The sequence below is a fragment of the Carlito syrichta genome, unplaced genomic scaffold, assembly GCF_000164805.1.
Source record: "Carlito syrichta isolate Samal-C Ts95f unplaced genomic scaffold, Tarsius_syrichta-2.0.1 Scaffold287926, whole genome shotgun sequence".
NCBI lineage: Eukaryota > Metazoa > Chordata > Mammalia > Primates > Tarsiidae > Carlito > Carlito syrichta.
Genome location: NW_007232022.1, coordinates 42,251 through 65,347, shown reverse-complemented (window position 1 = coordinate 65,347; position 23,097 = coordinate 42,251). Strand labels below are relative to the sequence as shown.

At 53.3% G+C, this 23,097-nt stretch overlaps 1 protein-coding gene across 3 annotated transcripts in view; it reads left to right on the top strand.

The window, feature by feature from the left end:
* RASGRF1 (Ras protein specific guanine nucleotide releasing factor 1) overlaps positions 1–23,097 on the top strand; it is a 139,885-nt gene that overhangs the window by 87,861 nt on the left and 28,927 nt on the right. For all 3 annotated transcript variants that reach the window (XM_008053158.2, XM_008053157.2, XM_021710017.1), the window contains 9 exons: positions 1,378–1,626; positions 5,134–5,507; positions 7,934–8,059; positions 10,119–10,289; positions 10,960–11,066; positions 11,725–11,837; positions 14,266–14,326; positions 19,809–19,912; positions 21,354–21,438. In XM_008053158.2, the coding sequence (XP_008051349.1) occupies positions 1,378–1,626; positions 5,134–5,507; positions 7,934–8,059; positions 10,119–10,289; positions 10,960–11,066; positions 11,725–11,837; positions 14,266–14,326; positions 19,809–19,912; positions 21,354–21,438 (1,390 nt within the window). The remainder of the gene's footprint in view (positions 1–1,377; positions 1,627–5,133; positions 5,508–7,933; positions 8,060–10,118; positions 10,290–10,959; positions 11,067–11,724; positions 11,838–14,265; positions 14,327–19,808; positions 19,913–21,353; positions 21,439–23,097) is intronic.

Below are 23,097 nucleotides of genomic sequence, written 5' to 3'. Positions count from 1 at the left end.
CACCATTTACTGAATAGGTTCTCTTCTCCCCAGTGGTTATAGTTGGAGGCTTTGTCAAAGATACATTGGTTGAGAAATTGAGGCTTTGCTTCCAGAATCTCTATCCTGTCCTATTGGTCTATATGCCTACTCTTGTACCAATACCAGGCTGTTTTAATTACTGTAGACTTATAGTAAATTTTGAAGTCTGGAAGTGTGATACCTCCTGCTTTGTTTCTTTTGCTAAGGATTTTTTGGCTATTTGTGGTCGTTTATGTTTCCATATGAATTTCTGTATTGTCATTTCCAGGTCTGAGAAGAATGGTGTTGGTGACTTAATGGGTATTGCGTTGAATCTGTAGATTGCCTTTGGTTAAGGCAGCTTTTAAATGCGCATAAAAACAACTGCATTAAATACCATCATCAGTGTGTAAGGAATAAGAGTAAACAAAAAATAAAGAAGGAAATAAAACTAACGAGGTTTGATTCCAAGATTGTCGATAGTCAATACAAAAATGAAACATGATTACAAAGCTTCACAAAGGCCCAAAAAAGAAAACCCCCAGTTGCTCAAGAGAGTCTGTCCAAGAGTCGCGGTAGATGCGACTGCACCGCCAAGAAAACGCGTCCCCCGCAATGTGGCCACCAGAGGGCGCTGTGTGGCGCAGCAGCCTTCAAGGCTGCCAGTTCCCACCACGCCCAGGAGAGGCCGCTGACCTCAAATTCACAGGCAGCTGAAACAAGACCAGGCGAATTTACACCCAGCTCAGCCCTCTGTGCTCCGGTTGGCGGCCCTGAACACCTGCCCTCACCGCTGCCAGATCCAACATGCCACATTTTGTTTATTTGTTTATCAGCTGATGGACATTTGAGTTCCTTGCACTTTGGGGCTATTACAAAGAAGGTTGCTGTGAACATTCATATAAACGTTTTTGTGTGAGCAGAGTTCCCATATATCTTGTGAACTCAGCAATACCTTTTTTTAAGTTTGTAATATTTCTTCAGTATTTCTAGGGGGGTTATAACATAAGGCTTTTAGGATATTGGGAAAAAGAGGTTGTAGGCTGTCTTCAATATCATCCTTCTCAGGCTTTCCTTGTTCTCTTGATAAGACTGGCCTTGGGCCAGGCATGGGGACTCACATCCATAATTCCAGCACTTTGGGAGGCCGAGGTGGGAGGATCACTTGCGGTTAGGGACTTGAGACCAGCCTGGGCAATATAGCCATACCCCATCTCTATTTTTAAAAAGACTGCCCTTGGCTATTGGTACATGGGGGATAGGGATGGGTCAGCTGGGGCCCAGCCCTCAGGGAATGAGCCTCCTGGTGGGAGAGACAGTCGTGGGCTTGGACACCTTCAGACCCACATCACCTCTCTGTCCTTACTCCCTCCTCAGGTCCGACGCCTCCTTATACTGTGACGACGTTGACATTCGCTTCAGCAAGACCATGAACTCCTGCAAAGTGCTGCAGATCCGCTATGCCAGCGTGGAGCGGCTGCTGGAGCGGCTGACAGACCTGCGCTTCCTGAGCATTGACTTCCTCAACACCTTCCTGCACTCCTACCGCGTCTTCACCACTGCCGTCGTGGTCCTGGACAAGCTCATCACCATCTACAAGAAGCCCATCAGCGCCATCCCTGCCAGGTGACGGCAGCACCCTCCATCTCCCATGCCCGCAGATCCTGGGGGGGGGATCTAAGCTCAGAATGGGGGGCTGGGAGATACCTGCATAAGCTGAGGTGTCCCCAGGGACCAAGCCTCCCTCTGCAGAGTCCAGGGATGGAGCATTTACCTGGTGCTGCTGCCGGGCCTGTTTCCTCCACCTCCACCTGCCCAGGCCCTGCTGTTTAGGGGGGTGGGGTTGGGGGGTGGGCAGCTCCTCCCTGCACACCTCTTAGACCCCCTCCTGGGAATTAGGATCCCACCCCTCTCTGCAGGTCAGTGCTTCCCCACCTTCCTCGTGTAAGAAAGAAGGAAAGAAGCAGGGCTCGGTGGCTCAGCCTGTAATCCCAGCACTTTGGGAGGCTGAGGTGAGAGGATTGCCTGAGCCCGCAGGTTCGAGACCTGCCTGGGCAACTTGGCGAGACCTCATCTCTACAATAAATCAAAAAATTAGCTGGGCATGGCAGCGCACGCCTGTAATTCCAGCTACTTGGAAGGCTGAGGTGGAAGGATCGCCGGAGCCCAGCAGGTCGAGGCTGCGGTGGCCGGGAGCGGCCACTGCACTCCAGTCTGGGTGACAGAGTGAGACTCCAACTTAAAAAATAAAACAAAACAAAAAAAAAAACAAGAAAGAAGGAAAGAGGAAGGAAAGGAGGAGGAGAAAAGAAAGAGAAAGGGAAGGAGAAAGACAAAAGAAGGAGGAGCCGGGCTCGGTGGCTCAGCCTGTAATCCCGCGCCTTTGAGAGGTTGAGGTGAGTGGATTGCCTGAGCCCGTGGGTTCGAGACCCGCCTGGGCAACTTGGCGAGCCCTCATCTCTACAGTAAATTTTAAAAAAACTAGCCGGGCGTGGTAGCACACGCCTGTAGTTCCAGCTACTTGGATGGCTGAGGCAGAAGGTTCGCCAGAGCCCGGCAGTTTGAGGCTGCGGTGGCCGGGAGCGGCCACTGCACTCCAGTCTGGGTGACAGAGTGAGATTCCAACTCAAAAAAAAAAAGAAGGAAGGAAGAAGGAAAGAAGGAGGGGGGGGAAGAGAAGAAGGGAAGGAGAAAAAAGGAAAAGAGGGAGAAAGAAATAAAAAGGGGGGGCCAGAAAGAAGAGAGGGAAGGAGGAAGAAAAAAGAGGAAGGGAGGGAGGGAGAAAGAAAAAGGAGGAGGAGGGCCAGAAAGAAGGAGAGAAGAAAGAAGAAAGAAAAGAGAGAGCGTGGGGAGAAGGAAAGAGGGAAGGGAGGAAATCTCATCCCTGCTCTCCTTAGACCATCGCATCCTCCCCTCCCTGGAGGAGAAAGAGGGAGCCCTTCTGGCATACTTGGGTGACACGGCACAAGGACACAGGCCACTAACAACATCATCGCAGCTCAGCTCTGCCGTTGAGCCTGCTGGGACCCAGAATGGCCCAGAGACTTCCCCAGGGCTCCTAGAAGTCAGTGGCTGAGGGGGAGCTTGAGCCCAGGACCCCAGTCTCATTGATGGCTCCTGCCTGAGTATGGGTGACAGACAGATTCTCCTCCCTTCCCTGCTCCAACCATGTTCAAATCCCGCCCATACCCCTGGCCAAGTCACCTAGGGCCTGGTGGAATCCCTATGAACTCAGGGTCCCTGCCAGGTCAGGATCCTAAGGGCAGACCCCAGATCACAGGGTCAACGCTAGACTGAGGTCTGAGGCTATCCCAAAGTGCTAGCCTCACAACTTCAGAGCGACTAGCAGTTTGTTGATTGGTAAATCACCAATCTAGCTCCTGGGCACCCAGAGTCCTAATTTATCAAAAACATTTACCCCATCTTGCCAGATGATTACCCAGCCAAGGGCAGAACCCAGCGAGGCACCAAGGAGTCGCATCAGATCAAGCCAGGCCCTGCCTGCAGCCCAGCTTAAGCTGCATAAGGAAAGTGTCTATTCATCCCCGTTTAACAGAGGGGGAAGGCAAGGCAAGCACAGAGCAATGAAGGACTTGGCCAAGACTACCCAGTGCAGTTCAAGTTCAGGAATCTGGCCAGGCCCCAACGAGCCTCACTGCTGAGAGACCCCAGTGCCCAGATCCCAGCCCTTAGGGGCTCAGAGCCCTTTGAGTTGTTCTCAATTTCCAGGGTGAGACATGGGCCAGAGCCTCAGCCTGGGGCTGTCTGGAGCAGGGCTCCTGAACCACACCCCTTCCCATGCTCCCCAGGAATCAGACCACTCCTCCCCACACACCTCTGCTACCAGGGCAAAGCCGCTGCCCAGAACATGCCTCCCATTCCCTCCCCAATTCCTTCCCCCAACCCCATCCCAGGCCTCATCAGCAGGGCAGGTCTTGCATCTCTCCTTGACCTTCTGGAACCTCAGTGATCCGCTTCCCAGGTCCCTGAGAAAGCAGGGCACCCAGCCCATCCAGGAAGGATTCATGCCTGAAAGTAACTGAAATCATCCTGGGGCCCAGCAGGTCACCCCTCCCTCCCAGCAGCAGTGCCCTGCTGCAGAAAGAGGCAAGGTCAGGGCCAGCTTTCGGTGCTGTGGCCTTGACCAAGTCTTAACCTTGCTGAGCCTGTTTCCTGTGTGTGCCTACCTCCTGGGCAACAGTGAGAGTTAACCAATAAGGCCTGTCCCACGTGAGACACAGAGCACACACTCTCCATGTGGCAAGCTACGGTGGGCGTTTTATGGATATATCACCTGCTTCCAACCTGACCCTGAGGTGGGGCCCCATCGTGAAGATGGTAGGGGCATGACCAGGATTGCTGGGAGACCCCACTTGCAGCTTCCTGTACCCCTCACATGTACTAAAGCACTGTGACCGGGTGAGAAGGACCTAGCACTTTGAGAGGCTGAGGTGGGAAATGTTCTTCAGCCCAGGAGTTTGAGACCAGTCTGGGCAACATAGCAAGACCCCATTTCTACAAAAAGTCAAAAATTAGCCAGGTATGGTAGTGGACACCTGTAGTCCCATCTACTTGGGAGGCTGAGGAAGGAGGATGGCTTGAACCCAGGAGGCTAAGTCTGTGGTGAGCCATGATTGTGCCACTGCGCTCCAGCGTGGGCAACAGGCAAGACCCTGTTCAAAAAAGAAAAAAAGAGCCGGAGGCATCAGATGAGTCAATTCCTGTCTCTGAAACTCAGCTTCCTCATCCACAAAGTGTGCCTGAGGACCTCTCTAAGGATGAGGTCAGAACGTGTGGGTGACACAGGCCCCATGTGTGACAGAGGCAGGTTCCACAGAGCCCGTGGGTCAGGGGACCATCAGACCCTGCTGACCTGAGGGAGGCAGAGGAGGACACATCAGATGGACCCACCCCTGCCACGAAAGCCGCACCCTATGCCCAAACTATGGAGAGCAGGATGCTTGATTCTGGGCCATTAAATCCCACAGTTCCTTTTCAGGGGACTGGCCGGGTTTCAGGGATCATGAGAACAAGGGAATCATCACCACCACCCTGAGCCCTGGAGCTGGGCCCTGGGCCTGGGTGGGCAGGCAGCCCATGCTGACCACCGTGCTCACACCTGCCTGCCTGCAGGTCGCTGGAGCTCCTGTTCGCCAGCGGCCAGAACAACAAGCTTCTATACGGTGATCCCCCCAAGTCCCCACGCGCCACCCGCAAGTTCTCCTCGCCGCCACCCCTGTCCATCACCAAGACGTCGTCACCCAGCCGTCGGCGGAAGCTGTCTCTCAACATCCCCATCATCACAGGGGGCAAGGCCCTGGACCTGGCCGCACTCAGCTGCAACTCCAATGGCTACACCAGCATGTACTCAGCCATGTCGCCCTTCAGCAAGGCCACGCTGGACACCAGCAAGCTCTACGTGTCCAGCAGCTTTGCCAGCAAGATTCCAGATGAGGGCGATACAACCCCTGAGAAGCCTGAAGACTCCCTGGCGCTCTGCAAGCAGAGTGAGTGTGCGTGAGGGTGGAGATACACCCCTGCCCCCCAGGGGCTCCTCCCAGCCCCGCAAGCCTCAGGGCGGCTCCTCATGCTCCTGAAGGCAGGAGGGAAAAGGCTTGGGGGTCCCAGGCAGGTCAGGGGCAGTGCAAAGTCTGGGTCATGCAGGGAGGTCACCACACGCCAGGGTAAGGCAGGCAGAAGGTCCTAGACTTCAGATGAGCACCAGCGCCCATCATGAGCAGTGTAGGCGCTCCCCTGCCCTGACGACAGTGTCATTCTGCATCTCTGCATTTGTCCATGTCTGCAGTAGGTGTATCCCTGGCCTGGCCCTGTTCAGGGCCTGGGAGAGAGGAGGTTGCCAGGCCTAGCTCCTGCCCTCTGGAACTCCTAGTCCCACTAAGCACCTGCACCAGACCTTGGAATGCGGACCTAGAGGGTTACTAGAGGGGCACGCAGAGGGGGTGGGGATGCCTGAGAGGGCTTCCTAGAGGAGCTGTTCAATCTAGATTTTCACCAGGAGGAAGGGGGGACATTCTAGACAGTGGGAACGGAAGATGAATGACCGAGGGAAAAGAAGGGCGCTTGGGGTTCAGGGAGCAGCTTGAAGCTCAGCACACCTGGGACATCAGGGAGTGGGGCGGGGCTGGAGACGATGCTGACCATCCTAGAAGGGTCAGGTCTGGTTCTGTCTTAGATCAGTTCTGGGTGCCACCATCATTGTCTTGGTCAACACACAAAAGCATGTGCACACAAGCACTCTCTCACACACACACACATACACCCCTGGCTTTGAGATGTCCCAGGCTTTGAGGAGGAGGCCTTTAAAAAAGACTTTGAAGATGGTTAGGATTTCTCTCTGAGTTGAGAAGAGGGAAGACAGAGGGCACGGGTGAGGGGAGATAAAGCCCCCACAAGAATCCATGCCAAGCAGCATTTACTCCATGCCAAGCAGCACACAGTACATGGGTAATGAGTGCAGCTGAAAGTCAGTAAACTTGGTAACGGCCTACCGGAAATTTCATAATTTCACGTTATGGAATGTAACACAAGGCAGTCCTGAGACGTCAACTGGTGATCCAGGAGCCCACAGACCTGTCTAACTGTATGCCAGATTTGTGTGTCTAAGTGTGTGTGTGTGTGTGTGTGTGTGTGTGTGTGTGTGTACATTCTTTTCTAAACAGAAGAGCCGTGACTTTCTTTGGGTTCTCAAGAATGTCAAGTGCAACTGCACTCACTTTCTATTTGGCAAAACTGAGGCCTAGGGAAGTTAAGAGTTTTTGACCAAGATCTTACCACACAGACCCGACTTTTAATATAATTTATCAGCTTCCCCAAAATGTGTAGACCATGAGTCTTCCAAGATTAGGAAAACGAATTGCCTAAGCCAGGACATTTTTGAGAGTGACCAAGGGCATGAGACAATCTGTATAAAACAGGACTTTTGGCCAGGCTTGGTTGCTCAGTCTGTAATCCCAGCACTTTGGGAGGCCGAGGCAAGTGGATTGCCTGAGCCCACGGGTTCAAGACTAGCCCAGGCAACTTGGTGAGACCACGTCTCTACAAAAATTAGCCGGGCATGGTAGCACACACCGTAGTTCTGGCTACTTGGAGGCTGAGGCAGAAGGATCACTGGAGTCCAGCAAGTCGATGCTGGGGTGGCTGTGAGCGTGCCACTGCACTCCAGCCTGGGCGATGGAATGAGACTCTAACTCAAAAAAAACAAATAAATTTAAAAAATAAAACAAAGCAGGACTTTTCTGGGAATACTGGAGCAGATGGTTACCTTAAGATGATTTACCAAAAAGAGAGAGAAAGAGAGAGAGAGGCCTTGCTACTCAAAGTGTGGTCTGTGAACCAGCATCATGGGCACTGCCTGGAGTTTGTTAGAAATGCAGACTCTCAGCCAGGCACAGTGGTTCACGACTGTAATCCCAGCACTTTGGGAGGCAGAGGCGAGAGGATTACCTGAACTCAGGGGTTCGAGACCAGCCTGAGCAACATGGCTAGACCTTGTCTCTACAGTAAATCAAAAAATCAGCGGAGTGTGGTGGCTAAGGCAGAAAGATCACTTGAGTCCAGCAGGTCGAGGCTGCAGTGGCCATGAGTGCACCACTGCACTCCAGCCTGTGCAACAGTGAGACTCTGACTCAAAAACAAAAAAAAGAAAGAAACGCAGACTCTCAGTCCTCACCCTAGACTCTGAATCCTCCTTTGCATTCTAACAAGATCCCCAGGTATGTCTGTTAAGGTTTGAGTCACCCTGGGAGAGCACAAGCTACCTTGGAGAGTAGCATTCTGATAAATCACATGACAAATAATGCTGTTAAACTTTCTTCATGTGGTATATCCTAGACATATTCTGTTTTGCTTCAGGAAACTGTAGACATGACTTTTAAAATCATTGAAAACTATCTATTACTTTTTTATCTCCCAGACTCCGAAGTCTCTGTCAGAGAAGAGTCAGATGTTGATCAAAACCAGAGTGATGACGGGGATGCTGAAACATCACCAACGAAATCTCCAACAACACCAAAATCAGTCAAAAGCAAAAACTCTTCAGGTATAATTCACCAGTGCAGAAATACAAACAGATCCCAAGTTGGGAGGGTTTGGGAGATCCCCAGGTCAAGTCAAGTCAAGGCAAGTGGGTGTCACCCTTTATGCTTTTGTGACTCCTTAGGGCAGTAACTGTGCTGATATTTCGTAACCTTCCGGTGCGAGGGGACTGTGGGTGCTGGACGTTGACTGGGGAGGTCCTGCTCTCCAACTCAGCAAAGTAACCCCCAACCTGTGGACAAACTGCACTGAACCCACCCCACGTCGGCAGGCGGGAGGCCCAGCCTCTAGGGCTCCTTCATGGAAGACCCTGATTCAGAGGGTGCTTCCTGGACTCCTACATGCCAGGCTCTGTGCCAGCCCGTTCCTCATCCTGACAACCTTGCAGAGAGACCAGGGTTTTCAATAAGGGAAAGACCCTGAGAGGCAGTGACACGGCCCACCCGGTGTCTCAGACTCCTGATGCTGGAGGGTCCTTTAAGCCGTCTTGATCACCGCTTCCCATAAATCACTTCCCCGCACACAGAGGGCTCTGAGACACCTGGAGACGGGGAGAGAGCTCCAGGGGCTGTAGGGGCAGCCTGCGGCCTGGACATCCCACTCCTCGGGCCTTCAGAAGAAACCCGGTAAGGAACAGGGTCACCCAGCTTTAGAGAGAAACCCCCTGGACACACAAACACAGACCTCACGAAGAGCCAAATTTCAGAATAAGCTTGGAGTCATTAAAATAAATCACAGCTTCCGGGCTCAGTGGCTCAGCCTGTAATCCCACGCCTTTGGGAGGCTGAGGTGAGTGGATTGCCTGAGCCCACAGGTTCGAGACCCACCCGGGCAGCGAGACCTCATCTCTACAATAAATCAAAAAATCAGCCAGGCGTGGTAGCGCGCACCTGTAATTCCGGCTACTCGGAAGGCTGAGGCGGAAGGATCGCTGGAGCCCAGCAGGTCGAGGCTGTGGTGGCCGGGAGCAGCCACTGCACTCCAGTCTGGGTGACATAGTGAGACTCCGACTCAAAAATAAATAAATAAATAAATAAAATAAAAATAAATCACTTGTGCCTCACAGCACTGCTGCTTTATCCCAAGTATAGATCTCTTTCCAGAGACTTACAAGATGGAAGTTAAAGGTTTCTAAATCGGTTTCTACTACAATTATGACTTCAAAATTATTAGTATTAGCCAGGCACAGTGGTGCACACATATAGTCCCAGCTACTCAGGAGGCTGAGGCAGGAGGTTTGCTTGACTCCAGGAGTTCAAGGCTAGTACACTAATGTTGTGCTAGTGAATAGCCACTGCACACCAGCCTGGGCAACTTAGTAAGACCCCCGCATAAATAAATGAATAAAATTATTTAAAATTATTATTAATAGCAATGAAATTTCATGGCATTTATATAGCCTTTCATCCAACACATAGCACTTTCATCTATGTTATCGGCTTTAATTTTTATTTTTATTTTATATCTATATAATAATACTTCTTTTTTGAAGTATTATTATTCCTGTTATCCAGAGGAGAGTACTCAGACTTGGAGAGGTTAAGTAACTTAGCCAAAGCCCCACAGCAGTAAAGGATGGCGGAGAATTTCTACATAGGGAGGTGGACTCTGAGTGCAGTGCTCTCTCCATCCCTTTGTACTCATGAGCCTGTCAGTATGAATGATGAATGTCAGACATTGGACAGGTTGTGTGTTCATTCCAAGCAAACTGAAAGGGTAAGAAAACTCGTGATGCTGTCCTCAAGCAGGCCGGTACCCCGCTGGGCCTGAAGGTCAAGGTGCAGCTTGGGAGCCAGAAAGATGGAAGGGGGTAGCTGGAGGCCTTCTTCAGAAGCAGGCAGGTCCCACCCTCAAACAACCCTGAGAGGTTGTGGTGTGACCCTTCCCAGAGACTTGACACATACAGAGACACCCCCACACACAAGCACCACCTCCCAAGTCTGGGTGTCCTGGAGACACAGCCTGTGCACTCAGGCTGGTCTAGCCTCGGAACCCCTGGTTTTTTCCAACAGCCTGAGGGGCCAGGACCACGTAGGCTAAGGGATGTTCCCTCCTCTCCACAGAGTTCCCGCTCTTTTCCTACAACAATGGCGTCGTCATGACCTCCTGTCGAGAGCTGGACAATAACCGCAGTGCCTTGTCGGCCGCCTCCGCCTTTGCCATAGCAACCGCAGGAGCCAACGAGGGTACCCCAAACAAGGAGAAGTACCGGAGGATGTCCTTGGCCAGCGCTGGTATGTGGGCGGTCTCCGCCCCCATGAGACCTGTGACAGGTGATGACAGCCACGGTCCCTGGCCTACCCAATTTGGGTGTTTTAGGCAAGCTCCCATGGCACTGCTGGGTCCTGTTAACAGCACCCACCCTGGGGAACTCCCAGCATCCCCCACGACTCCCACTCCAAGCTTCCTGCATCATTATTTTGCCTTAGGGTACCCCCTTCCACTAGGGCGTACTGGGTCACAGCCCTCACTTCTGCACTGGCTGGGGCCCTGCACACACCCAGGGCCCGAAGCCCACACCTGTGGCCAGGACCACCATGCACCCTGGGCACCCTCCCTCCCACCTCCCACTTCCACTGGCTTTGGTCCTGTGCAAGGACTGGAGGAATGGCCCCAGCGGGGAGAGGCTGCCTGTGTGACACTGTCTGGGGAGCTGTCTGGACCTTCCAGCAGCCCTTGTCTAGTGAGGTCTGGGAGAAGGTAGATATGCATGGACTGTGTCTACTGAGGAGTCATGGCATCCTGGCCACAAGCCAGTTCTTCGGTCTTTCATTGTCCCCCTGCCCATGGCCCTCTCACCCAGTAGCTAGGAGGAGCAAGCCCAGCTTAGCCAGGCCTGGGACTTGAATCTAGACTGTCTTGTTCTTATACATCCTCTCTCCCCTCTGCCATGTGGCCCCCCAGGGTTTCCCCCTGACCAGAGGAATGGAGACAAGGAGTTTGTGATCCGCAGAGCAGCCACCAACCGCGTCCTAAACGTGCTCCGCCATTGGGTCTCCAAGCACTCTCAGGTGTGTAGGGGCCCTCCCCAGGCGGGCTGCAGGAGCCACTGCGCACTGGCCCCAGGACCCAGCTGCCCTCCGAAGGGTGCTGTGGGCAGAGTGAGCCGATGACTGAGGACAGGGTGGCAGAGGGCAGGGAGCCCACATGGGCCACCCTGGTATTCCCAGAAGGACCTGCTCATGTCCCCCTAGGAGAGAACCAAGGACATTCAGGGACAAGGAGCCTCTGTCTGTCCAGTCTGTCTACAGCAGGAGTGTAGGGGTACAGCTAGGCCCTGGCCTCAGAATACAGCCAGCAGGATGATGGGCTTCAGTCTTGCCCAAGGGCCTTTACCTGAAATTCTCTGGGCCTGAGTGTCTCCTGTGCCCTGCCATGCAGATAGCGAAAAGGAAACAAGGCCAGGCAGCTTGCAGTCAGGCATAGTGACATGCATCTATAGTCCCAGCCTCTCAAGAGGCTGAGGCAGAAGGATCGCTTGAGCCCAGGAGGTTGAGGCTGTGGTGAGCCATGACCGTGCTGCTGCACTCCAGTCTAGAAGATAGAGCCAGATCCGGTCTCAAAAAAATAAGGCAGAGTAAGAAGCTGCAGCTCCCTCGTCTGGCCTAGAGCCAGACCACTGCAGGGCAGCTTGAAAACAGCAGCCAAAGCCACCACGTCTTCCCACAGGACTTTGAGACCAATGACGAGCTCAAGTGCAAGGTGATCAGCTTCCTGGAGGAGGTCATGCATGACCCGGAGCTCCTGACCCAGGAGCGGAAGGCTGCAGCCAACATCATCAGGTAGGGACAGGCTGTGGCCCAGCTACGGGTGGCTTTCTGGGACAGGGGCCCTGTCCTCTGCCTCTATGCAGGCTGGCCCCGAGACACAAAGGGCCCTTCTCGGCAGGACGACAGCCCAGGCAGCAGGTGTGCTGGGGTAGAGGTGAGCCCAGAGCCCTGAGCCTCCTGGGGGCCACGCACCCCCCTTCTACAGCCAGGCTCAGGCATGGGAAGTCCATCCCTCCCTCCCTTCCTCCCTCCCTCCCTCCTTCCCTCCCTCTCCTCACCCCCCACCAGACCGTGATCTCTTTAAGGCAAAAACTCAGCCCACTCTCCATGTGTGTTCATGTAGCACCTGCTAGCCCGTGTCATCCAGTGTGGCAGGTGCTGGCTACCTGTGGCTCTTTAAATTCTATTAATTAAAATGTGCTGAAATGCAAAATCCGGTTCCACGGTCATGTGAGTCACACGTGGCTGGAGGCTCCTGCCCTGGACAGCACAGGTGGGGACACTCCATCATTATAGAAGTTCCATTGAGCAGTACTGGGAGTTCCCAGCCACAGCTACTCAGGGAGTATCTGTTAAATCATTAGTCCCCAAGCTGAACGCAGTGGCTCATGCCTGGAATCCTAGCACATTGTGAGGTTTAGGCGAGAAGATTGCCTGAGCCCAGGGGTTCAAGACCAGCCTGGGCAACTTGGCAAGACCTCGTCTCTACAATAAATTAAAAGATACAGAGCGTGGTGGCACAGACTGTAGTTCCAGCTACTTGGAAGGCTGAGGTGGAAGGATCGCCTGAGCCCAGCAGGTCGAAGCTGCAGTGACCATGAGCATGCCACTGTACTCCAGCCTGGGTGACAGAGAGAGACTCTGACTCAAAAAAAAAAAAATCATTAGTCCCCAAACCTGTGCTTGGTCTCCCTCCCCAGATGGCCTCTCCTGGCAGAGGTCAGGGGTCAGCCCCGTGTCTGAGCTGCTCTTCTAGTGACTCATGGTGTGACCTGGGCAAGTTCCTTCTCTGAGCCTCGTTTTTCTCCTCTGTAACGGGTGAACAATACCCACCTCGGGGACTGGGGCAAGGTCACAGGTTGTCACTTCTGCAGGCTGTTCAGCGGGTGGCCGGTGCTGGCCCGGTGTCCACCCAGGACTCTCATCCTGACTTGGTGTGAGGGCTCAGGCTCTGTCCTCTCCTTCTCGCCTCTCACCTGGCTCCTGCACTGGCCCCAGGACCCAGTGCACCACGTCCTGCTTAGGTACTTCCTGCCTATAACAGAGTTCCCAGGATCCCTCCCCAGCCAGGCTGTGGAGGCCCCACGCCGTGGCCCATCCGTTCCTCAGGTTCCCAGAGCTAGAATCTCTTCTAGACCTCCTTCCTCTTCAACACTATCTTCCTGCATGCTTGCGCACGCACACACACGTGCATGCGGTCAGCCCCAGCCCTCGGAGCTGGTCCTCCCCAGAAAGCTCTGGAGTGTGCTGAGTTCCTGCCATGTAGATCAAAGCTACCTCAGGAGGGAACCTGCTCTCAGGGTGCAGTGGGAAGAGCAGGCTGTGCAGGTGGCAGCCTGGTTTGAATCCTAGACCCTCTGTACTCCAGCTAGGGATCCCAGGCCAGACGTTTCCCTAAGTGCCATTGCCCCGCCTATAAGCTGTACATGACAATACCTTCTGCCAGGGCTGACTCAGTCAGAATGCCATTCCTGCAGCCCGGGCCAGCCTACAGACACCTGGCTGTCACCACACACTCAGATCTGGTTCTCCAGCTCCCCTCCCCCCCAACTTCCACCATTCTCCCCTGCACTCACCAACTTCGGCTCTGCATCCTGTCACAGCCGGTGTGGAACACTTTTGCCTGACTCAGAGGATCCACCATCCTTTTCTACCACAGCCTGGTACCCACCCTCCTCTGCTCCCCCCAGCGTAGTCCCACCAAAGTCCATGGGCCTTTGGCCACCATGCTGCTGCCTCCCACCCTCCTTGTGCCTCTTGCCCAGACAAGCCCGGGCCTGAGGGCTCCCAATCTGTAAGACTGGCACCACCTCCTGCCCACTTTGGCCCTCCAGGCCTGGAGCTCCAGCCCCTTCATGCATCTGTCATTCCACATGCACATGGGAGCGCCTGCTGAATGCCCAGTTCTGGACCCAGAGCTCTGGAGCTGAAGCAGACACAGCCCTGACCTCAAGGGCTCCCTGCCTGGTGGGGGACAAATGTTGCCACATAGCCAGATACAGAAAGCCCAGGGGCCGAGGGGGCCCCAGGAGGGGACATCCCCTAGCCAGGAGGGTCACGACCATCAGGAAGAAGTCAGAGAAGGAGAAAGGGGCAAGGACACTCCAGGCACAGGGGACAGGCCAGGTCAGAGAAGCCTGAGAACTGAAGACATGGGGGCTTGGCTGGGCTGGGGGGCCCCAAGGAGTAAGGGAGGCTCACCGAGCCTTCTCCTTCCCAGGACTCTGACCCAGGACGACCCAGGTGACAACCAGATCACATTGGAGGAGATCACGCAGATGGTGAGCCGGCCTGCCCTCTCCCTCGCCAAGCTGTCCTTCCTGCCCTTGCACCCAGGCTCCCCTGGCTGAGCCCAGTCACCACCAGTCCTCATTTCCCGTGGCTCCTGTGACAAAGTACCACAAACTGGCTGACTTAAAACAGCACAAATGTCTTCTCTCATAGTTCTGGAGGCCAGAAGTCTGAAATCAAAGTGTTGGCGGGGCCATGTTCCCTCCAAAACCAGGGAGACAGTGAGACCCTGACTCCAAAAGAAAATTTTTTTTAAGTAGCCAGAGTAAGGACCTGTGACTGTGCCACTCCTACCCTGCCTCCATTGTCATGTGGCTATCCTCTCCCCATGTGTCTCGACATCATCTTCCCTCTGTGTCTCTCTGACCCTGTGCTTAAATCTCCCCTCGTTGGCTGGGCACAGTGGCTTGTGCCTATAATCCCAGCACTTTGGGAGGCTGAGGCAGGAGGACTGCTTGAGCCAGGAGGTCAAGACTAGCCTGAGCAACGTGGCAAGACCCCATCTCTACAAAGAAATTAAAAAATTAGCTGGGCATGGTGGCGTGCCCCTGTAATCCCAGGTACTCAAGAGGCTGAGGTGGAAGGATCACCTGAGCTCAGGAGGTCGAGGCTGCAGTGAACCATGAACATGCCACTCCACTCCAGCCTGGGTGACAAAGTGAGACCTCAATTTTAAATAAATAAATGAATGTTCTCTTCTTCTAAGGACACCAGTCATATTGGATTAGGGCCCACCCTAATGATCTCATCTTGAGTACATCTACAAAGACCCTATTTCCAAATACAGTCATCTCTTGGTAGCCTCAGGAGATTGGTTCCGGGACCTCCCACGGATACCAAAATACAAGGATGCTCAAGTCCCTGATATAAAATGCATAGTATTTGCATATAACCTATGCACATCCTCACGAATACATCATCTCTAAATCAAGTGTAGTGGCTCACACCTGTAATCTCAGCACGTTGGGAGACCAAGGTAGGAGGATTGCTTGAGGCCAGAAGTTAAAGGCCAGTCTGGACAACAAAATGAGAGCCCACCTCTACCAAAAAAAAAAAAAATGTTTTTTTTAATTAGCCACGCATGGTGGCACACACATATAGTCCCAGCTACTCAGGAGGCCGAGGTGAGAGGACACCTAAGCCCAGGCTTTGAAACTACAGTGAACTATGATTGCACCACTGCACCCTAGCCTGGGCAACAGAGCAAGACCTGTCACACACACACAAAAAAATCGGCCAGACTGTAATCCCAGCACTTTGGGAGGCCGAGGCAAGTGGATTGCCTGAGCCCACGGGTTTGAGACCCACCCGGGCAACTTGGCGAGACCTCATCTCTACAATAAATCAAAAATTAGCCAGGTGTGGTAGTGCGCGCCTGTAGTTCTGGTTACTTGGAAGGCTGAGGAGGAAGGATCACTGGAGCCTAGCTGGTTGAGGCTGCGGTGTCGGAGAGCGGACCACTGTACTCCAGTCTGGGCGACAGAGTAAGACTCCAACTCCTAAAAAAAAAAAAAATTCATCTCTAGATTTCTTATGACACCTAATGCAATGCCTACACATCACTTCATTCATTCAATTCAAGTTCTGCCTTTTGGAACTTTGTGGAATTTTTTTTTTCTGAATATTTTCAATCCGTGGTTGTTTGAATCCACAAATGCAGGACCCACAGATACAGTGGCCCAGCTGTAAGGCCACGTTCACAGGTACCAGGACTTCAGCATATCTTTGTGGAGGAACAAACGTCACCCATAACACCACCCTTTCCTGTCCTTCCTCCTCTGCCCATCACTCCCCTCCCCCTCTGCTCTTCCCCTCCCTCCCACCATTCCTAGAAGCGGGAGGGTGAGAGGCGAGGACCATGGTGGATGGCACCCTGTGCCCTGGCCCTGTGCAAGCCCCTTAGAGGCGTGAGATACTCCCGTCAGTGTCGCTGCAGTTTGACCTCATTCCCCCCTGGCTTACGTATGCAGCAACTGGGGCACAGGGCACTCAAGCGACCCACTCGTGGCCATGGTAAATGGCTGTGGTGAGTGCTGGTGTCCACACTCGGGTCTAGCTGACCCCAAAGCAAGGACTTGCTCCACACCCCAAGCACCACTCTGCAACCTTCCGAGGGACCGGGTACAGCTCACCACCTGCCTGCAAATGACAGGACCCCAGGAGAACACTGTGCTCACCATAAGCAAGTCCCAGCTCATGGTGGCCTTCCTAGAGCAAGGGAACAATGGTCTTGTGTACTCCCAGTGTCCAGCCAGGGCCCACTTGTTTCCAGGTTGGTGATATGCACCCCAGAATGCCATCACAGGCCACCCTCGAACCCTCAGGCCCTGCACCACAGCAGCCAGGGACACTCCAGACTCACTTTGGCCTCCCCAGAGCGGGAGACTGTGCCATGTGGGCTGAAGGACCTTCCGTCTGTTAAGGGTAGCCAGCATTGGCTGGGTGCAGTAGCTCACACCTGTAATCCTAGCACTTTGGTAGGGTGAGGCAGGAAGATTGCTTGAGTTCAAGACCAGCCTGGGCAATATAGCGAGATCTCATCTCTACAAAAATACCAAAAATCAGCCAGACATGGTGATACACGCCTGTAGTCCCAGCTATTCAGGAAGCTGAGCCCAGGAGGTTGAGGCTGCAGTGAGCCATGATCATTCCACTGCACTCTAGCCTGTGCAACAGAGTGAGACCCTGACACACGCAAAAAAAACTTTTTTTTAAAGAGTGGTCGGCCGGGCTCGGTGGCTCAGCCTGTAATCCCAGCGCTTTGAGAGGCTGAGGTGAGTGGATCGCCCGACCCCGCAGGTTCGAGACCCACCTGGGCAACTTGGTGAGACATCGTCTCTACAATAAATCAAAAAATTAGCCGGGCGTGGTAGCACACACCTGTCCAGCTACTTGGAAGACTGAGGCAGAAGGATCGCTGGAGCCCAGCAGGTCGAGGCTGTGGTGGCCGGGAGCGTGCCACTGCCCTCTAGCCTGGGTGACAGAGTGAGACTCCAACTCAAAAAAAAAAAAAAATTTTTTTAAAGAGTGGCCGGCCAGGCTCAGTGGCTCATCCTATAATCCCAGCTTTGGGAGGCCGAGGTGAGTGGATTGCCTGAGCCCGCAGGTTCGAGACCCGCTTGGGCAACTTGATGAGCCCTTATCTCTACAATAAATCAAAGAATCAGCCGGGCGGGGTAGCGTGCGCCTGTAGTTCCAGCTACTTGGGAGACTGAGGCAGAAGGATCACCGGAGCCCAGCAGGTCAAGGTTGCAGTGGTCGGGAGTGGCCACTGCACTCCAGTCTGGGTGACAGAGTGAAACTCCAACTCAAATAAATAAATAAATAAATAAAGAGTGGCCAGCATGAGGACCTGGGACTCTGGGTTCCTGGGCCTGGCTTACCTTCCCTCCCACATCGTCCTCCTGATTTCTGGAGCTGGTGAGGGCACCCATGGAGCAGAGCACCCTGCCACACCCTGCCCCCAAGAACAGCACCACAGGGCTGAAGCCACAGGACTGCACGTGCCCTTTGTGCAGGGAGGTTGGAGGTACCAGACCCCACTTCCTCCAGACTGACCTTTGGGACCAGAAATGCTAGTAAACCCTGAGAGAGAAGGGTTCTTTCTGGTACTGCCCCTGAATGAGCAAGGCCACCCAGTCCTGTTTCCCAATAGGAGCCCCTGGAATGTTTACCCCCCAAGAGCTCAAGGGCCCCTGTTCCTTGGAGAACAGCCTGAGGCCCTTCCAGAACAAAGGACCACTGAACTGCCCCATCTTTCCTGTCCTAAGAGCCTGTCAGGGACAGATCCCATTTGAGGAGACCCCATGGCCTCACCAGAGAGCCCAGAGGCTTCCTGCTGTGAAGTTTATTGCTAGCCTTAGGAAGGGTGGAGGTCGTGGGTACTGATCTCTGCTTCAGGGGTCACTCTCTCCTAGGCCACAGCAGAAGGAGCCTACCCTTCCACCTTGCCCGGCACAGCTTCTACTGGCCTGGAGGCTAGTGCAGGTCTCTGGGCCACTGGGCCTTATGTCACCCAAGTCCCTGGTCCTGGACAGCTCAGCCATCCTGGGCCCAGCCCCAGGCCAGCAGGCAGGTCCCTCAAGAAGGAAGATGGCCGAGCTGCCCACCTGCGTGTATTCAGTTGGCTGCTTCAGAGGCTATGAGTACACAGAGGAAACCCCCCCCAACCCCAGGGTCCTCACCCTGTGACCCACATATCTTTGGCCCTGCTGCACTCCTCCCCGTGTCCCCAAAGGTATCATGTCCCCACACCAAGTTCCTGGCCAGGCTCTTCCCTGCACAGAGTGGCTCTACCAGGAAAATCTTACCAACAACCCCCAACACACACACACACACACACACACACACACACACTGTTTCGCTGTGCCATCCCTGCTCCACTCTCATGACTTGGAATCCCTACTCCTGGAGCAGAGACTGTTTTCCATCTCTGTATCTCCAGTGTCTAGCAAGGCCTGGTGGTGAAGACCTCAGGGCATGTTTGCAGAGGAAGTGGGAGGGAGGGAGACACTTAGTCTGGGAGGGAGGACTCTATTTTCCTGTTGTCAGTGCAGACATGTTGCTTTGGGTGCTCAGCCCAGCCTGCTAGGACTTCCAGGGCCATAAGGAAGCAGAGGTTACGCAGGGTGGTCACCTCCCTGAGCCTGGGTGCCCAATGGACTGGTCCCTCTCCTCCCATATGAACCAGTAGGTCCCAAGACAGGAGGGCAAAGGAGGAGGATTCTTGTTTTTGACTCGTCCCTTGTTGGACACAGGCTTCTCCAAGACCAACTGGGTCCTCTCTTTCCCCTCCTCTTCCCACCTCCCTCCAGCTCCTCCCCAGATCCAGCAGACCTTCCCTCCCATCTAACCCCTGCCTTGGGCACTGCTCTCCCCTGGCTAATGCTTCCCTAAGGATGTCTTCTGGTCAATTGGCCCAAGTGGTGGATGCCTTAAAGGTGGCATCCAAGGGTGACCCTGGGGCCAGGGACATGGTAACCCAGGACTGTCTTCTAGCACAGGACAAGAACACTGTCCAAGGAGCCAAACATACCTGGGGTGTCCACACCGGCTAATGAATTTCAAAAGAGATTGTAGTGAGCCAGTTGTGGGCCCAGACGGACCCCAAAGGAAGGGACCAGGCACAGCCAGAGTCAGACTAGGCTTCAGTCCTAGTCAGCCTGCTTCCAGCTGAGTGACCTGAGCCAGTCATGAACCTCTAGATGCCTCTGTGGTCTCAGTTGTACCCTGGGGTAATGGTTACTCCCTTGCAGGGTGAGTGACAACTGTCTGGGACCATCCTCCTGCAGCAGGCTCACGTGATCATGGCCACACAACAGCGGGGCCCGCTCCCTTGTCCCCTTCCCTCTATTTCCCCTCATCAAACCCCCATCACACCCCATCTATCCACGCGCCAGATTTGAGACTGAGACTCCCTCAGCAAAGTGGCAAGAAGCCAGGCAGGCCTAACTCAAGACCTTTCTCTCTCAGGCTGAAGGCGTGAAGGCTGAGCCCTTTGAGAATCACTCCGCCCTGGAGATTGCTGAACAGCTCACCCTGCTCGACCACCTTGTCTTCAGGAAGATTCCTTATGAGTAAGTGGGTGCAGGCACCAACCCTTCCTTGGGCACCATCTTTGGCAGTGTCCCACAAGCACTTGCAGTAGACTGACTTCCACAGCTTGAAACAAACACAATCAGGCTGGCAGGGAAGGGGGAGAAGCCCAGTCCCTGTTCCTGCCCCAGGTTGTATCCTTACCTATCAGCTGCACACGTACACTCTTCTAAAAGTATCTCTAACTCAGAGCTGCTATTCTGAAGGCTTAGAGAGTGCGCGTTCATGTGTATACGCACATGCACCTGTGAGAAAATGCACACACAGGCATGAGTGTGTGTGTGGGTGGGGCGTGTGCAGACCCGAGCCAACTTTGGGGGCAGGTCTAGATTTTGTAGATGCTCCAAGGCCTGATGTTACCTGCTCTGGCCTTAGTCAGTCAACCCTGGTGTTCATCGTAGTTATACTGCCTAAATTATCCTGTCCCTCTTTCTTCATCTAACAACATACTGATACACTATATATATATAACATGTAAATACCATTTTTAATGAATGCACAGTGTTCCCAATAGGCTATGATTAAGCCCCGAGGGTTTCAGTTTTCACTTTTATATCTAAAGCTGAGGTAAGCATCCTTGTAACCAACTATTTATCTGGATAGTCCCAGAATGGTCCCAGAATGGTCTCCCAAAATTGGAATCCTTGCTCCGAGGCTATGAATCATCATGAGGTTTTGACTGTACCCCTGCCCCAGCACTCCACTCCCATCCCAGAGTGGGCACCACCTCACCTAAATGGAGAGTATCTCCACTTTGGAAACCTGGCCATAGTGGCGGTCATTATTCCTGATACGCTCTCTCTAGGAGGAGAAGCAGAATGTGTTTTCAAACACAGTTCACCGCCCCTAGGCCCAGTCTGCCCCTGGGAATCTGCCCAGATCCCTGACCCAGTCACTTTGTCAAATCAGCAACCTGGCAGTCGGTCGCTTTCCATCAGCTCATCATCATTACCAGAAAACACTGCTGGCTTGGCTGCTGGCACACTCTCTTACTCTTTTTATCCACCCCCTCTTAATGGCCTCCTTGCCCCTGTATTGTGCAGACTGCAGAATGACTCAGATGCAAGTTCTCCCCATCAGAAAACAAGATCTATAACGAAACTTGGTTTGCTCACCACACTTCACAGTTTACGATGTGCCTTCCCATACCTTATCCCGTTCAGCCTCACAATAACTCTGTGAGGGAAGCACTGTTGCTCCTCCCATGAGGAAGCTGAGGCCCTGGAATATGAAGGGCTCGCCTGAAACCACACAGCTGCTACCAAGCAGAGATAGACTTGAGCCCAGTCTTCCTTCCCCTCCAAGACTGCAGAAAGTCGCTCCCCCAGAAATAACAACCTCAGAAAGCAGAGAAACCATGAAGCAGTGAAGTCAGCATGGCAGACCTAATCTCTTGCCGGGGTTTCCCCTTTCTTCCTCCAGGGAGTTCTTTGGACAAGGCTGGATGAAGCTGGAAAAGAATGAAAGGACCCCTTACATCATGAAGACTACCAAGCATTTCAATGATGTGAGTATGGGGCAGCAGCACCTTTCTTGCCTGGGATTTGCCCTGGCAGGACCCCCAGGAGGCTGGGTGGAGAGCGGGCTGCACAACGACCGGAGCCAGACCCCTGGGTCCTCTCCATCCCCACTCCTCCTCACCGTGTGGCCTTGGGCTGACTGCTTCACCTCAGCCTCAGGCCCTCCTCCTGTGAAATGGGGCCCTATGAAGAGTCGCTGGGACGACCCCATGAAGACACTCAGCTGGCATCGGCTCAGAGTGAACCCTCACTCAGGCCCAGTGATTACTAAGAGGGTACACCTTGAAGCAGGTTTTTGGTGAGTCTGCAGCAGAGAGTGTAGACAGAAATGAAGGCCTGGAAGGAAAGGAATGAAGACCTCTTGCTGTGCTTCTCATTTTTTAATCTCATCCTGCTATGGCCCAATCCAACATGTCGGCTGCTATCCCTCAAGGCCAATTAAAAGATGAGAGGCAGAGACTGGGAGGAAAGGGAATGCTTAATTTCTATAACCAGGTTATAGGAAGACAGGTTGACATCACTGCCCAAAACACCTGCTCCAGGCAACATAAATTCATTTCAGTATTTACACCCAAAATTTGTAGTCCTTTACCTATCCCAAGTTTGAAGCCTATGTGCAGTTTTAGCATAACTCAAGAGTTACATTAATAATTTTTGATACGTGACCACTGATGTGACACAGTCTTCTGGTCCTGTTGACATTTTAGATAACTTTTTTTTTTTCTGAGTTGGAGTCTCACTCTGTCGCCCAGTCTAGAGTGCAGTGGCATGCTCCTGGCCACACAGCCTCAACCTGCTAAGCTCAGGCTATCCTTCTGCCTCAGCCTTCCAAGTAATCAGAACTACAGGCACGTGCTACCATGCCGGGCTAATTTTTTTATTTATTGTAGAGACGAGGTCTCACAATGTTGCCCAGGCTGGTCTGTAACCCACGAGCTCAGGTAATCCTCTCGCCTCGACCTCCCAAAGTGCTGGGATTATAGGCCTAAGCCACAGTGCCTGGCCTAGAAATAAAATATATAAACTAAATAAAAGTTTTTATAATTAAAAAAAGAGATAGAGATAGCAGGCCACAGCGCTGGGTGGGACCAAGGCTGAGACTAAGCCAAGGACTCCTGAGTGTCCCTCACTGGGATCAGGATGGCCCCGTATCTGGATCCTCCAGCCCCTTCCTCACCCCTGTTTTCCTGGGACAGAGCTGTTGAGATGGGACCCACACTGGACCAGCAAAGTGGCCTAATGTCTGCTGCACGAAGGGTCTGACTGACTCTGATTAGGGTACTAAGTTCGGACAGATGCATCACACACCCCCAGCTCCCAGAACCCCTTCTCTGGGAAACAGGGAAACAGCAGAGAGCTGGGGGCGACAGATCCCAGAGTCTTCTGAGGCATGAGTCACGTCTGCAGAGAGCACCTGCAGAGTTCTTTATCAAAGTAGTAACAGCCCCCTGATGGGGTACCTCTCTCACGCCTAGCACCAAGCTTTATATGCATAAGAATCTCACTTAGCTGGGCTCAGTGGCTCAGCCTGTAATCCCGCGCTTTGGGATGCTAAAGTGAGTGGATTGCCTGAGCCCACGGGTTCGAGACCCGCCTGGGCAACTTGGCAAGACTTCATCTCTACAATAAATCAAAAAATTAGCCGG